Consider the following 16,558-nt stretch of genomic DNA (forward strand, 5'->3'; position numbering starts at 1 on the left):
GAGGTGAATTTGTGGCTTTAAAGCAGAAAATTGAAGTATACTGTTTTCAGCCTGTTGCTTACTTAAGCAGGAATCGATGTTCATAATATCAAGAAAGGTGCAACCATTGTTTCACGTAAACATATTTTTATATCAGTTGCAATTCCAAACAGAACATACTAAAACATCTGCCAGAATGTCCTCAGAAAATCAGTATCAGTATTGCAATCTTAAGCCATGCAGCTCACCACTGCATTACATGGGCTGTTTGGAAAATAATTTCATGGGCTTTAGACCAGTGTGTAGAACTCGTATGAAGAATGCTGCAAAAACAATTGTGGCATATCCCCGGGTAAGATGTTCGGTGATTCTCTTTGACTCATTCTGACTAATCATTTTATTTAATAAGCTAGCTACAAGAGTGGCAGCCACTGTCACTCAAAGTCTATCACAGCATTATGGGATCCTAAAAGGCGAAGGCAAGGCTGGGCCAATAACATCACATCTTTCACCCAACAGGGCAGCAGGCTGCCTCTACACAAACAGATTCCTCATCTCTTCTATATATACACGCACTAAAATCTGTGAGAGATCTTCATCAATCCTTGAAACCTGCCTGCAGAAAGATAATTGTTCTAGGATCCAGGTCACTGACAGTAATGCTTGCAGTGATCGCTGGAAACAAAACAATAGCCAGTCAACATGAAATCATTCAGAAGCAATCTGAAAATTTGCTGGAGACGGAGAAATCTTCTTCGAGACCCAGCTGAGAACTTTACTGTAGAAACGTGGGCACATAAACTATGCTGACAATTCAGCACAGTACAGAGGGAGCGATGCATTACCAGAGGTGTCAGTTTTCAGATGGAACCTTAAAGCAAGGCCCCATCTACCCGCAGCACCAGAGAACAGCAAGGAACTTCTTCCAGTACCCTGGCTAACAACTACAACTTGCATTTATATAGCACCTTTAACATTCAAAAACATCCCAAGGTGCTTGACAGAATCATTATTAAACAAAATTTGACACTTTGCCACATAAGGAGATATTAGAACAGGTAATTAAAAGCTCGGGTTTTAAGGATCATCTTAGAGGGGAGAGATAGAGGAGTTAGGGAGGAAATTTTGGAGCTTATGGTCTATGCAGCTGAAGGCATGGTCTCCAATGGTGAAGTAATGAAAGTTGGGGATGTTCAAGAGGCCAGAGTTGGAGGAAGCACATAAGTTTCGGAGGGTTGTAGGGCTGGCGTAGGTTACAAAGCTAGGAGGAGGCGAGGCCACAGAGGGGTTTGAAAGTGTGGGCAAGAATTTTAAAATTGAGATTTTGCTGGACTGGGAGCCAATGTAGGACAGCAAACATAGGGGTAACGGATTAATGAGTTAGAATTTTGGATGAGCCCATGTTTATGAAGGGTGCAAGGTGAGAATTCCAGCTAGGAAAGCGCTGGAATACAATCTCCACCTATCACTGGCCCTCTATTCAGCTCTACCTGTCCCGTTCCCGCCCCCCCCCACCCCCAAAACCAGCTTATATTTCACCTTTCTTCTATTTTTCCTTTGTTCTGATGAAGAGTCATACGGACTTGAAACGTTAACTGTATTCCTCTCCGCAGATGCTGTCAGACCTGCTGAGTTTTTCCAGGTATTTTTGTTTTTGTTTTAGATTTCCAGCATCTGCAGTATTTTGCTTTTAGCTAGAATAAAATGATTATCTCATGGATTAGGGTTTCAGCAGATGAGTTAAGGCAGGGAGCAGAGATGGGCAATGTCCCAGAACTAGAAATAGGCAGACTTCATGATAGAAAGAATATGAGACCAGCAGCTCACTTCAGGGCAGCTAGGATACCAAGACTGCAAACTGTCTGGTTCGGTGTCAGGCAATGATCAGGGAGCAGGAAGGAATTAGTGACTAGGAGATGAAGCTTGTGTGATTCTGGTATTATTTTTGAATAGTACTTAATTGACTGTAAAGTACTTTGGGGCATCCTGAAGTCATAAAAAGCTCTATATAAATTCAAATTCTTTCTTTATAATCTATTAAAGTCAAGCATTTTGTACAGTTTTCTTTTGGGATAAATGGGACATAAATGTATCTAAACTTTGTGAGGATGGGTTCCATTTTGCCTTTACATTTAAACCCAAAGTCAATCCTTGCTTCTCATCACAAATCTTTTAATATATTTTAAGCATCCATCTACCTCGTACAAATAGACTTTTGGGGAAAACAAACACACTTCAAGACTCCAAGTTGGATCAGAGCCCAAGATTATTTGTTTGCATTCAATGACAGATGGAAACCTTCAGCCACTTGCACCATGCAGTGAGGATGCCCTTGCATTCTCTTCAATACTTTATGCTGTGCATCACTACATCTAAGTCTGCTAAATCTGCACAATTTAACAAAGAAATGCATTCTATATATTGTAGACATAAAGATTATAGCACACTTATACTGGTATTCTTTCTCATTTTAAATTTATACAAATTTGGTGATCATTAACATTACACAAACTGTGCAATCTTCTGTCCCATTCCTGAACTTGCTTTGGTACAAGAGGCAAATTGTCAAAGGTGCAACAAAGAATTGAAACAGACAAGACTGCACAATAATGGAGAATGTACCACCACTTCCTTAAGTATGTAGAGTATAGACAGCAATGACAATCTCTGGAATAAGCTGTCCTTAATAGGATGATAGAGCTTTATATCTCCATATAAAAAGATACAATGTAGCCAGCAGGTACCCAGTGAGATGGAAGAAGAGGAATAAACATGCCAAAAACAACAATGACAAAGTAGAGGTAGACTATCCAACACATTATCTGATACGGATGCAGGGGCCAACTCCAGCCATTGGTCCTTGAGCGATGATGGGAGTCCACTGCTGAAGTACGTATATTCCTCTCTGGTGCAGTTTTATTGCTGCTCTTATTGATGAAATTCATCTGCAAGAAAATATTAAAAAGTCACTTGTGTAAGCAATTTTTTCCATCTCAAAACAGGTACCATAGCAGTACAGCTTATCATTTTGAGCTGCTTCAGCGCAGTGTTTTGATGCAAATGAGTGGTTATGAGGCCACTTCAGAAGGCAATTAAGAGCTACATATAGGCCACCAGGCAACAAGACCTAGTCAACATTTAGGCTTGGGCTGATAAATGATCAGCAACATTCGTGCCACACAAGTGCGAGGCAATGACCATCTCCAACAAGAGAGAATCCAACCATCTGCCCATGACATTCAATAACATTACCATCGCTGAATCCACCACCATCAACATCCTGGAGCTTACCATTGACCAGAAAATGAAATGGACCAGCCATATAAATACTGCAGCTTAAGAGCAGGTCAGAGGCAGGGAATTCTGCAGCAAGTAACTCACCTCCTGACAATAGCCCACTATTGATGTGGGATTACTAGATGAGAAACAGTGGAATCTCAACAGAAAGTAGAAGCAGAAGAGGGTATGAGAACTCATTTTGAATACAGAACTAGGGGAAAGGTATACACAACACTGTACACACTGATGGCGACAAACCCAAGGGAAAGGTTTGGAAATAAACACAGGATGACGGTCAAAGGGAACAACCTCAATAACATAGGGCACCATCAATGTACCCTCTAATATTGTTTTTGAAGTGCATGGGTGATTCATTTAAGTGTCAGTCCCTATAAAGCTTTTTGCACACTAACCTAAAGGGGCCAACTGTTCGCAGTGAATTTCAGGTTGCTGCACAGCTTACAAGGAGCATTAGGCACCACTATGGGAGGGTATATCCACAATTGCTAGGGAACCCCCTTTATCTATTGACAGCATGCAAACAATGCCAGGTATATCTAGGCCCCTGCATACACAGCACTAAGGTGACTGAAATTTAAATCATGTCCCCAAATATCTACAGTCTTAATCAACCAGATGGAAGAAAATCTGTGGTATTTCTGTGAGGGATAATTGTGACCCCTTCAAAGTATATCAAACTCACAAAGGGCTTGGTAAACCAAAGAAAGGTAGTCATTTATTTATCCAAGAGCACAGGAATGTCCATGTTGATTAACAAGCATTTCCTCCACATTATAAGGACCATCCCCAGAGAGAATGGCATTGTATCTTAATAAGGAGGCCAGTTGAGCTTATCACAGTACTCAACAGCTACGTCCCATGTAAGAATGTTTTCACAGTCCTCACTTCTGCGTTCCTTTCACTTTCCTCACACTGGAAAGCATAGCACTAATGGGAGGAGATTCTACCTTCTGTTAAACAAGGTCCTAGCAATTATTGGGCACACCAGGGAAAGTTACCACCAATACAGTTGCAATTTATTGACCTAGGCCGTGTAAATGAACAGCAAGTCAAGCAAGCCCACAGAGAAAAGATTTTACTCAAACCCAAATAAAATCAACTCCAGAATCAACTACACATTCTAGGCTTGGGGGACATGATCACAGGCAGACATTTCAGTGCAGTTCAGACATTGAGAGGAGTGCAGCATTGTCAGATGTGCCATCTTTCAGCTGGAATATTATACTGAGACTTTGTCTGCCTACAGCAGTAGAGATGATAGATTGCACTGCACTATTTGAAGAGCAGCAAATGAGCTTTCTAGGTCAGGGCTTCCCAAGCTGGGGGTCGCGAAACGAGATTCTGGGGTTGCAGGCTCTGCAGCAGTAATGGCTGCCGTGGAGCTCCAACTGAATGTTAACAGCTGGGAGGCCCCTTTAAATCCTCACTTTTTTTGATGGTGGGCGTGGCCTAAACGGCCAATACTTGAGGCCTGATTCCTGCTGCAAGAACATAGGAAATAGGAGGAGTAGGCCATTCGGCCTGTTAAGCCTGCTCCACCATTCAATTAGATCACGGCTGATCTTCTACCTCAACAGCATTTTCCCACCCTATCTGCATATCACTTGATGTCTTTGCTATCTAGAAATCTATCGATCTCTGTCTTGAACACATTCAATGACTGAGCCTGCACAGCCCTCTGAGGTTGAGAATTCCAAAGACTTACCACCCTCTGACTGAAGAAATTCCTCCTCATCTCAGTCCTAACTGACTCATATACTGAGATGGTGTCCCCTGGTTCTAGACCCCCCGCGCCCCCAGCCAGGATAAACATCCAACCCGATGAGCCCTGTAAGAACTTTGTCTGTTTCAATGAGATTGCCTCTCATTCTTCTAAACTCTAGAGAATACACTCCTAAATCTCTCCTCATAGACAATCCCACCATCCCAGGAATCAGTCTGGTAAACCTTCATTGCACTCCCTCCTGCAAGTATACCCTTCCTTAGATAAGGAGACCAAAACTGTACCCAATACTCCAAGTGCAGTTTCATCAAGGACCTATACAATTGCAGCAAGACATCTTTACTCCTGTACTCAAATCCTTTCACAATGAAGGCCAACATACCATTTGCCTTCCTAATTACTTGTTCCACCTGCATGCTAGCCTTTAGTGACTCATGAACAAGGAACATACAGATCTCTCTGGACATCAACACTTCCTAATCTCTCATCATTTAAGAAATACTCTACATTTCTGTTTTTCCTACCGAAGTGGATAACTTCACATTTTTTCACATTATATTTCATCTGCCATGTTCTTGCCCAGTCACTTAGCCTGTCAAAGCTCCCTTGAAGCCTCATGGCAGTCTCCTCACACTTCACATTCCTACCTAGTTTTCTGTTAACTGCAAACTTGGAAATATTACATTTGGTCCCCACATCCAAATCATTGATATAGATTGTGAATAGCTGAGGCCCAAGCTCTAATCTTTGCGGTACCCCACTAGTCACAACCAAGAAATCCACTGAAAAAGTAAGTTTTTAAAAAGTATGTGAAAAAATCTTTGGAAATTCTGCACCCAACACCACCCCCCACTACAACACAGGTGCCTCCACCCCATCCCACCGTTCTCACAGATCTCTGAGTGGTCATGGCAATTTTGAAGCCTCGAAATGGGGTTGCAGTGGGAAAAAGTTGAGAAGCACATGTTCCTATACATGAGACAAAGGATAGTGTGACAATAGTTAAAAAAAGGGTCAGATAGAAAAGGAAGCATGGAAAACCGGCAAGGCACAGCAAGTTCCAAATGCCTAGGAATCTGGTGGGAGAAAAAAGCAGACCATCACTGAAAATGCACAGGTCACCCAACTGTACTACAAACTCCTTTCTACTAATCCCTCGTTAGCAATCTGCACCCTGTGCCTTGTAAGTTTCTTAGAATTGCCTCATTATATTTTCTTTTGTTTTCGTTACTTTGTTCTTTTAAGTTTCCTGTTTTCCATCCAAACCCTTAATTTTTTTTTTTGTTTTTCTCCCCTTCCCCTTGTTCTGTTCCTTTTTAAATGCTGTTTATCTTTAATATTGTATAGTCCCGAGGAAAGCACTTTTAGACCTAAAACACTGAGTGGCTTACACTTCTCTCCAAATGCTGCCTTACCTGCTGAGCATTCTCAACATGTCTGTTCTGTTTTCTGATTTCAAGTATTTGCAATATTTTGTTAAAGGAATTTGCAGACTTCTATGCCACAGTGTTCCAGAACATCTCACAGTAAACATCTTGCCATCTTACCAATGTTCTCCTGTCCCAAGCTACCCGGGGAGTGATACAGGCACTGGACTCCTAATTTCAGCCAAAGATATCTACATGAGAATGCAGTGGTCAAGATTTAGCTGTGAAAATAAAGGTGAGGCTAATGGTGCTCATCCTTATTTATGTGTAAATGGTACTGCAACTTCAATCAAGGAGATGCATGGTTAAAATGTCAAGATCCAAAATTTGCTGATTGAGTTGTGCTGCACCACTGTTAGCTCTGTGAGATCAGCATTTTGCTGTCATTAATGAGCATCGAATGTTGTAAGGTTGCTATACTTGAGAGGTAGATATGAACTAAACTCTCCACAGAGAGTTAGGTCTTGGCAATTTAAGCACAAGTAACCTTTTAATAGCATGATAATTACTGCCAAGAAGTCGCTCTGGCATTGAAAATTACCTATTACAAATGTGGAATCTCATTCCTTCAGGTATTAATTGTTGTTGGAGAATTTAAAAAATGTAAAATGGAATATTAACTTTAAAAAAACTTTTTCTTTGTTTCTTTTCTCTCTCTCAATCCAATCTTTCTTGGTTCTAAAGCTCGTCAGTGAGAAAAATCTCAAAAAAAAGTGATGAGAAAGCACCTTGCGACTTGAGCAGCAACGTTTATTTCTCCTCCCTAATTGTTTGCACCAAGAGACAGTAGTCCCTATAGGTATGTGGACCACTCCATTCAGGCTGCTCTCAGAACAGGTTTGAATACATCAAATTATTGTCCTACTAAATACACAATTCTACCCTGGGGACGGATTCAAAGACTGTTGTCTAAAAGAACTTCCACTAAACACACAGCCAGCGCTCTTTAATGTCCAATTTTTTAAAACAAAATAAATCTATTATACAGTAAAATAAATAACTTAGTGGTATGATGGCCTCATAGGTTCAACATAAATATTAAAGATGTAAAATGTTAGATGAATATGAATGGAAAACAATAAATGCAATGTCACTACCATTAGTGATACTGAACGCACACATTGCAGCATTGCACTAACAATTATAAATATGGGGCTTCTCAATGAGCTTTCTCAGTGTGAATTCTTAAAAATCAAGTATGTCGTTTAAATAAATGTTAACTTTATAACTTATAAATACATAATCTTCAATAGTAGTTATGCCTATAAATGTTATAGCTCTATCAAAAATGACACTTACCTAAATATTTCTGATTTATATCTTTCAACATTCTTGGGTTTATTTCAGTCCGTTGATAATTTCCCTGAATGGAGTTGAGCACTATTAACATTGTCAGGGCAATTGCCAATGAGGAGTTGTGGATCTCTAGACAGTTAAATCAGCAAAACTGCTGTCCATCCATCTCTACAGGTATAAATTCAGGATCCTCATTGTCATTCAACAACTTCTTCAAACTATTTAGTCTAGCATGGTTTGGCTGTACACTGAAGTTGGTAAACAGATGGAAGAAAAATGTTACTCAATTGTTTTGTTGCAAGAGTTTAGTTTTTGATTTTTAATTTTAAATCAACTATCTTTTTAAAAAAAAATTCTCGAGATGTAGGCAATGCACACAAGACCAAATTTATAATGCAGCACTAGTTGTCTCGAGGTGATGGCTGGCCTTCTCCTTGAACTGCTGCTGACAGTGCTCCCAAAATGGTATTAATAAGAAATTTCAGGATATTGACCCTGTGGTGAAGGTATAGTATTTGACTTGGAGGTGATGGAGACCTGAAGCTATTGCTTTACTTTCTTGGTGGTCGCAGAGCATAAAGATGTTGTCAAAGTAATATTTAGTGACTTTCTGCAGTACACCTGTAGGACATGCATACTGCAGTTAGTGTGCTGCTAACGGAAGGGCTGGATAGGATTTAGGGGCAGGTGTACCCATCAAACAAACTGGCTCATCTTGGTAGTGTCAAGCTTTTTGAATGTTGCCACATCACTGAAATGAAAGATCCAAGTCATCGCCTATAGCTCATACCACAAACTCCTTTCCCTCACCAACAATTCCACCTTCCTTCCTGGCCACTGCCTCAGGTTAACCCAGATTTGTACAACCTGGGTGTTCTATTTGACTTGATGTCAACTCTATGGCAAAAACCTCCTTTGTCCACTTATGTAACATGGCCCCCTCTGACCTTGCCTAAGTCATATCATCATCACCCGACTCATACATTCCAGTGCTCTCTGGGCTGGGCTCCAAACCTTTACCATGGGTCCATTTTTGCTTGCTAACACCTCTGTGAAGTGCTTCAGGATGCTGTGCTACAATAAAGGTGCTATAGAAATGCAAGCTGATATTGCTGTTCTGTAGATGGATAGCTGCAGCTGCAGATTGTGAGTACTCCTTTGCACTTTTGACTTAAGCATCGTAAATAATGCAGAGGACTTGAGGTCTCAGTATCAATGTCCCTGCTAAGCTGTGCAAAGTGCATCAGCCTGGAAGGTACCACACAGGCATTGTCCTGTGTTAAATACCACGTATACACAGCCACACACATCGAAAAAAACTGGCTACGCACACATGAAAATTTAAAAGGAACACTGCTCAGTTGGTGAGTGACTTGTCGCTGATTGGCCTTCTCTGGTATCTGTCTATGTTTCTGTGCTAGTATACCATGACATGTTGTAATAATTCAGTAATAAATCTGTGAACATGTAGGCTAACAACAGAAAAACAAATGACCTTGTGATATCCTTCAAGGAAGGTAAACTGCCACCTGTAGGGTGTGACCTACATGTGGCACAAGTCCCACTCATTCCTGAATGACTGTAAGTAATAACAAAAAACTTGCATTTATATGGTCCCTTTAATGATAACATGATGTCCCAAAATAATGAAGCACTTGAAAGTGCAGTTACTATTGAAATGTAGAAAACACAGCAGCCAATTTGCACACAAACAGCAATGTGATATTTACCAAATAATCTGTTTTTGAGATGTCAACTGAGGGATAAATATTGGTCAGGACACCAATTGTAATTCTTTTGAAGAAGAACATAGAAGCGCCTTGGGAGCTTTTACATCCACAGAGAGCAGATGGAGTCTTGGTTTAAGGTCTCAACCAAAGGATGGCACCACCGACAAAGCAGCACTCCCTGAGTACAGCAGTGTCAACCTAGATTTTTGTGCTCTAGGATGGGATTTGAACTCTCAGCCTCCTGACTCAAAGGCAAGGCTGTTCGCTACTCACTGAGCCTTGGCTGAAATGGCCAAATATGCCCTCTGAAATTGCCTTAATGCCAGCCAATAAGTCAGTTTGTAACATAATTGCTTCAAGACCCTTTAAGATACCATCTCCAATACAAATCAGTTTATATGCAGCTCAGCAAGCAACCCAGAAGATATGAAAGACAGGACAAACATTTGATTCTAAACAACATTTGAGCACAATTTTAAAATCTGTGCTAGTGGGTGGACTTTGAATGGGATAAATCAAGCCTTAACTTTCAAACAAAATGGGAAAAAGACTCAAAACCTCACATTAGAATGAGATTTCAACCACTACTCATGATCATAGTGAAGAAAAAGTGAAAAGAGAATGATAATAAAGAAGGGATCAGCAGACTCTCAAAGATGGATCTTTTGCACTGGTCTTTAAGGACAACAATAGCAAAGGTATTAAAAAGTTGGAAAAACACTTGGAGAAAGCTAAACCTGCTGGTTTTATTTTGCTACTTCTGTATTAAGGTGTTCCACCCAAATAAAAAAGTGAAATTGGAAGTGAAATTTTGAATAATCTGCTGCTGTTTGTTGAGGCTTCATAAATGAGCTAACAGAAGAAGATGCAAGAGATTTTTTGGTGGAGCGTAAGTAAAAACCAACATGGTAAACACACATTGTTGAATTAACTCCAATTAAACTCCAATGGAGCAGCTTAAGTCTTTGGCAGAAGTTGATGTTATTACAATCGTTATATTATGTTTTCTCATTGCTGTTATTGTTAAAAGATGATTGCCGGGTTGGATGGGGGGGGGGGAGGGGTGGTACACAGTCTCCACTGAAAATTAGACGTCCATCCCACCAATTAGCACTGGATTTTGCAAGTCTATTCTACAAAATTAATTGGCACTTCAAATGGCTGCCACTTGGGCTTTTAGATTATTTTAAATATTGAATTGCTCTCAGCCTCAGGACACCCAAAGCCCCTTTCAGCCAATGAAATACTTTTGAAGTGTAGTTAATGCTGTAATGTAGGAAATACGGCAGCCAATTTGCACACAGCAAGTTCCTACAATCAGCAATATGATAATGAGCAGATGATCTGTTTTTGATGTGACGGATAAATATTAGCCATGAAATAATGTTGCAGGACCATTTACGTCCACCTGAGGGCAGATGAGCCTCGGTTTAACATGTCACTTCAAACAATTCAGCACTCCCTCGGTACTGCACTGCAGTCCAGATTTTTGTGCTCATGTCTCTGGAGTGGGACTTGAACTCATAACCTCCTGATTCAGGGGGTGAAAGTCTACCAATTGAGTCACGACTGAGACAAAACACCTAGCTCTGCATTTTATCCTTGGGGCAAATCAAAATCTCAGACTTTGTATGTTAACATGATTCATTACAAATGCAAAGCACCTCAAAACGACTCAGACATACATATAAATGTTGAACTCTGAAATACAACTTTTGTTTCGTCATTGTTTTCAAAGATTTGGTCCAAAGATTCAGAACATTTGGTTTAATATTCTGACGAAAGCTCATCTCAATCTGAAACAATAATTCAGCTTCTCTCCACAGATGCTGCCTGACTTACTGAGTCAGCATCTTTTGTTATTATTTCAGATATTCAGCATCCACAGTATTTTGCTTTTTTGTTGCTGTTGTAGCCATTATAGCTTGATTTGTGTCTTACTGGAGTTCATAACAATCATTACTACTGGATATAGAAAATCATATGATCAGATTCAACATGGTTTTACAAAAGTGAAATCATGTTTGACGAATTTATTATTGCTGAAAAAAGGCATGCTGTCAAAGCTTTTCTTCTTGCACTCATCAGGACAAGTGCAAGAATGCCAAATTTCAAAGGGAACAGCAATTTATACTGCATTAGAAAAGGGGTGCTGATTGATTGCCAAGTTGGTGCTGACCAGGGATCTATCATTCTCCACGATTTTGTTTATTCTAAAAGGTGCAATGTCTGGACTTATTCCTTTTGCCCGCAGAGGACAAGTCCCTGCGTGTGAATATATGTAGCTTCCAGCAAGCGCAAGTGAACTACATTGCGAGCCCGATTGATGATCTTAAATTGGTCATTATTGCAAGTCTAAGCACACTTGGGATTGATCAGCCATTGCTGCCTAAAGACACAATTACATCTAATGTTAGACATTATGTTCTGAGTTTTGCAAACACGGTTTTGGTTAAGTACAGTCAGTACTCTGCCTACTGCAAATAGCTGAAGGGATGTGATTTTTGATATGATCTGCCAGTCATCATGGAGCACAAAGTCTAGACTGACACCTCACTGCAGTACTGAGCAAGTGTTAAATTGTTGGACGTGTCCTTATTCAGGTGTGACATTAAACCTAGGCTCTGTCTGTCCTCTCAGGTGGATTTAAAAGACGACATGGCTATTTGAAGAAGAGCACAGGAGTGTTTCTCAGTGGCCAATATTTATCACTGAAATAGATCATTTTATCATTATCTCAACTACTGTCTGCTGTATTACCTACATTACAACAGTGACTAAACTTTAAAAGTACTTCATTGGCTGTAAAGCATTTTGGGCCATCCTGAGGTAGCAAAAGGTGCTTTATAAATCTAAGTTCTTACTTTTAATGACCTGATTATCAAGTAAATATTTCAAGCATTTGTTACTATCACGCATTTAGGTTTTTTCAAAGCATTTTATCAGATTACACAAGGGCAAAGTACTGTGGATGTTGGAAATTCAAAATATAAATGGAAAATACTGGAAGTACTCAGCAGATCAAGCAGCAACATATCATCAATATCAGTTTTTTGTCTCAGACCTCTCTTGGAACTTTAGCTAAGGCTTTTGTCAACATGCCTGGATTCATCAACAGCATCAAATCCTGTTTGGTAATGGTGATTAGGTGCTGGATGGTCTTTAAAAGTGAATATAAAGAATCGTTATTTAATAAGTTGGTTCACATTGTTAGATAAACATTGAACAGACAAACTACAGTGATATTATACTGATCCAACAATGATCTAAATGACTTGGTGGGGTAAATAGATAGCAATTCTAAGATATCATCTAATCTCTTTTATTTAAGAACTATACAGTATTCATCAAGTCTACAGTAATTCTAAACAATCAAATTCCTTTCTCAAGGACTCTTAAAAGTCCAATTTTCAAACCAAAAAGGAATCTTCAGCTTGTGATCTATAATCTAAGTGACAGTATGCATAAAACAGTATCACTCCTAAAACCTGATGTATTTCTGCATTGATGTCTTCTTTCAAACCAAAGCAAAACTTGAATCTATTTCATGCTCAATGTAGCTCCTGCTAGTGATCATTTTCTATTAGCATAATTTATAAGTGCAGAATTTCATTATAGATCACTAATTGACAAGGGTATATTTTTATTCTGAGCTAAAGAAGAAGAAATGCGATGGATTTTGTACTGTTTGGGAGGGGGTGCAATGAGATAGAAGGTCAGGGATAGGTGACAATTAAGGAGAGATTGACAAAGATGTCATGGACACAAGACAAAGGGAGTGTTAATGATAGTGGTAAAGAGTAAAGGTGCTGATAGTGGCATAAAGCTAATATAGCAGAAGGTGTTAATAGCAGAACAAGGGCCAGCACTCTGTGAAAGCAAAACATAAAAACACGTGACAGATGGCACTGTGGGGGGAGGGGGCGTTTAGGGAAAAGTAAACAAAGTGAAATGTTCTGGATTTTAAAAAAATCATTCACAGAATATGGGTGTCACAGGAAAAGCCACATTTTTTGTCCATCCCTAATTGCCCGCGAGGAGGTGCTGATGAGTTGCCTTCTTGAATACAGCTGAGTGATTTGTTTGGCCATCTTAGAGGGTGCGTATGAGTTAACCACATTGGAACGGATCTGGAATTAAATATAAGCAAGGATGGAGGATTCCCTTCCCTAATTCCCAAATGATGTTCACTGATGTTAAAGGCTTTTACATATATGTTGTCATGGTAGCTCTTCCACGAAGTTTTCATTGATAAAATCATGGCATAAAACTCACAATAAGTATGTTTATCATACAGTTGTAATGTAAATGTATTAGTATAGGTGTTAAAATGTTTAAGCCCAAATATGTATGGGCAAGTTGCTCAGAAAATTTAACCCATTGTGTAAACCCAATCTACAATCCAACCCAACTCCAGGGCAAACAGGAGGAAAGTATTGCACTCTGGATGCCTCCAGAATCAAGTCAAGCCCTGACTCCATATTTACACTATAAATTTAGTCTTAATATAAAATCGAAGCATACTCCAATTGTAATATAAATACAGACTTCCGAGATTTCAGCTAACATTAGTAAATTACTAGTGCACTTCATACAAATCTTTGGCATCCATGCCATCAGCCACCAAGGCATCACACTTAAAATCCCTCCCTGAGCCCCGCATTCTCTCTCTAGCTCTCTCTTCTTTGGCAAGCTTTTGGTCACCCGTCCCAATAATATCTTTCACTGGGTCAGCATCCATTTCTTGTGATAACACCTCTGTGAAGTACCTGGAATGTTCCTATTACTCTACATTCAAGGCAGTGCATAAACGCAAAACAAAAACAAAAATACCGGGAAAAACTCAGCAGGTCTGGCAGCATCTGCGGAGAGGCACACAGTTAATGTTTCGAGTCCGTATGACTCTTCAACAGAACTAAGTAAAAATAGAAGAGAGGTGAAATATAAACTGGTTTGGGCAGGGTGGGACAAGTAGAGCTGGATAGAGGGCCAGTGATAGGTGGTGATAACCAAAAGATGTCATAGACAAAAGAACAAAGAGGTGTTGAAGTTGGTGATATTATCTAAGGAATGTGCTAATTAAGGATAGAAAGCAGGACAAGCAAGGTACAGATAGCCCTAGTGGGGGTGGGGTGAAGGAATCAAAATAGGCTAAAAGGTAGAGATAAAACAATGGATGGAAATACATTTAAAAATAATGGAAATAGGTGGGAAAAGAAAAATCTATATAAATTATTGGGGGAAAAAGGGGGGGATCGGAAAGGGGGTGGGGATGGAGGAGAGAGTTCATGATCTAAAATTGTTGAACTCGATATTCAGTCCAGAAGGCTGTAAAGTGCCTAGTTGGAAGATGAGGTGCTGTTCCTCCAGTTTGGTTGAGCTTCACTGGAACAATGCAGCAAGCCAAGGACGTTAACTCGAAACGTTAACTGTGCTCCTCTCCGCAGATGCTGCCAGACCTGCTGAGGTATTTTTGTTTTTGTTTTGGATTTCCAGCATCCGCAGTTTTTTATTTTTACCTTAGTGCATAAACGCAAGTTGTTTAACACCCAATAGCAGTATGTCGTAGCACACACTTCATTGTTCTTAACACAAACGGCACTATACCAAACTACACTACACCGATAATTACACACAAACAGTACATGGCACGCGAGATATTTAAATTCACATTGGCTATTGACACCTTAGTTGACGGTGCGGCACTGGTGCCTTCGCCTTTTGCTGTGGCTCCGGCCTAGCTCTGGCTCGGAGGTCCTTCAGGCAGAAGCCGGTCCATCTGAATGCCATAAGAACCGCGGGGCGAGCACCGTGAAACCTCGTAGCCGCCAACAAGTCACCGGTCCGGCCGGGAGCAGGGGGCGGGGGGGGGGGAAGGGGCGCTTTCCTTTCAGCAGCTTTGAAAAGCTAGGAATCCCTTCATAATGCCGCACCGTCACCCACTGACACAGGTTAAGGGTCGGGTTACGGGCGCTTTAAGCTCCACTGCTCTGCCGCCGGCTCTACAACACGGTTATCAGAAAAGCGTCTATTAGTCGACTACCTTTCAGCTGGGTTGAGGGCCGCTCCGCACGCTGTCACCCATGGTTACCGCCGCATTCTCCTCTCCGGGTCACAATGCTCCCTCTGTGACCTGATAATGGATTGCGCCGCGCCTGCGCGTCATCACGCTCGCCGGCAGTGGGAAAGGTTATGGAAGGAAGAGAGAAGCGAGGGTGGTGAAAAATTATGGGAAAAAGAGGAAACGAGAAGGGGGCGGAAGTGGAGCAGTTTGTCCACCTATTCATTCCTATCCCCACTTATTTGGTTTTGACAAATTTTAATTTAATAAGTGTCATTTAAAGTTTGTGTAATTTAGAGCTCTGGGAAGTTTTAAAGCATCATTTTAAAGCAAATAAATTAATGTGCACAGTTAATATGCAGAAGGTCATTAGCCATTGTAAAACAGTGATCTGATAGCTTGGCAGTGTGATGGCATTAAACGGAGACTGAGACGGGTCACGCGTGCGTACTGCACTCATGAATGGGTTCTGCCTATCACACAAATGAATAATGTGGTATATGAATTTCAGTGCCAGTGTGATGTTAGGTATGTCGGCCGTACATCCCAAAGACTGGCGGATCATATAAAACAGCATTTCTCAGCCACTGTTCACAATGGGCAAGGTACAGACCGTACCCAACCAGCCCGTGCTTGCAAAACTCAAAACACAGTGTCCAACATTAGATGTGATTCCACGACTGGACACCATTTGCTAAATAATCCTCAGTGTGCTAGGAATTACGCTGACAACCAATTTAAGATCGCCAGTCGGGCTCAAATTGTGGTGCATTTGTGTGCAATGGAAGCTAGATATATTAATACACAGAGCCCTGTTCTTTGCAGACAGAAAGAAATGTATACAGGTTGCACCTGTTTCAGCTAAACCAAATAAGTGACAGCCATTCACTGACTCATTCCTCAGGGCAATGCCTTGACCAATCAAGGTCAAGCTGCCTGGTTTAAAATTCAAACAATGCTGGCAGTTAACTGTCAGTCACCATCAATCAGTGCATCCCCCCTGGCAATACTTATACCAATCAGAGTCCACTTGCTAACCAAA

The 16,558-nt window shown here is 40.6% G+C and overlaps 1 protein-coding gene across 5 annotated transcripts in view; it reads right to left on the bottom strand.

The window, feature by feature from the left end:
• zdhhc1 (zDHHC palmitoyltransferase 1) overlaps positions 1-15,616 on the bottom strand; it is a 76,223-nt gene extending 60,607 nt beyond the window's left edge. For 2 of the 5 annotated variants that reach the window (XM_078544174.1, XM_078544169.1), the window contains exons 1-2: positions 15,499-15,616; positions 2,706-2,924 (exon numbers count right to left, since the gene is read on the bottom strand). In XM_078544174.1, the coding sequence (XP_078400300.1) occupies positions 2,706-2,924 (219 nt within the window). In that variant the 5' untranslated portion in view covers positions 15,499-15,616. Of the gene's footprint in view, positions 1-2,705; positions 2,925-7,728; positions 7,974-15,141; positions 15,274-15,498 lie in introns of those variants that run through there. The other 3 variants (XM_078544170.1, XM_078544172.1, XM_078544171.1) reach the window with 3 other exon arrangements.
• Between the last annotated feature and the right edge of the window lie 942 nt (positions 15,617-16,558).

Source organism: Cetorhinus maximus, chromosome 6 (genome assembly GCF_964194155.1).
Source record: "Cetorhinus maximus chromosome 6, sCetMax3.hap1.1, whole genome shotgun sequence".
In the NCBI taxonomy this organism is placed as follows: domain Eukaryota; kingdom Metazoa; phylum Chordata; class Chondrichthyes; order Lamniformes; family Cetorhinidae; genus Cetorhinus; species Cetorhinus maximus.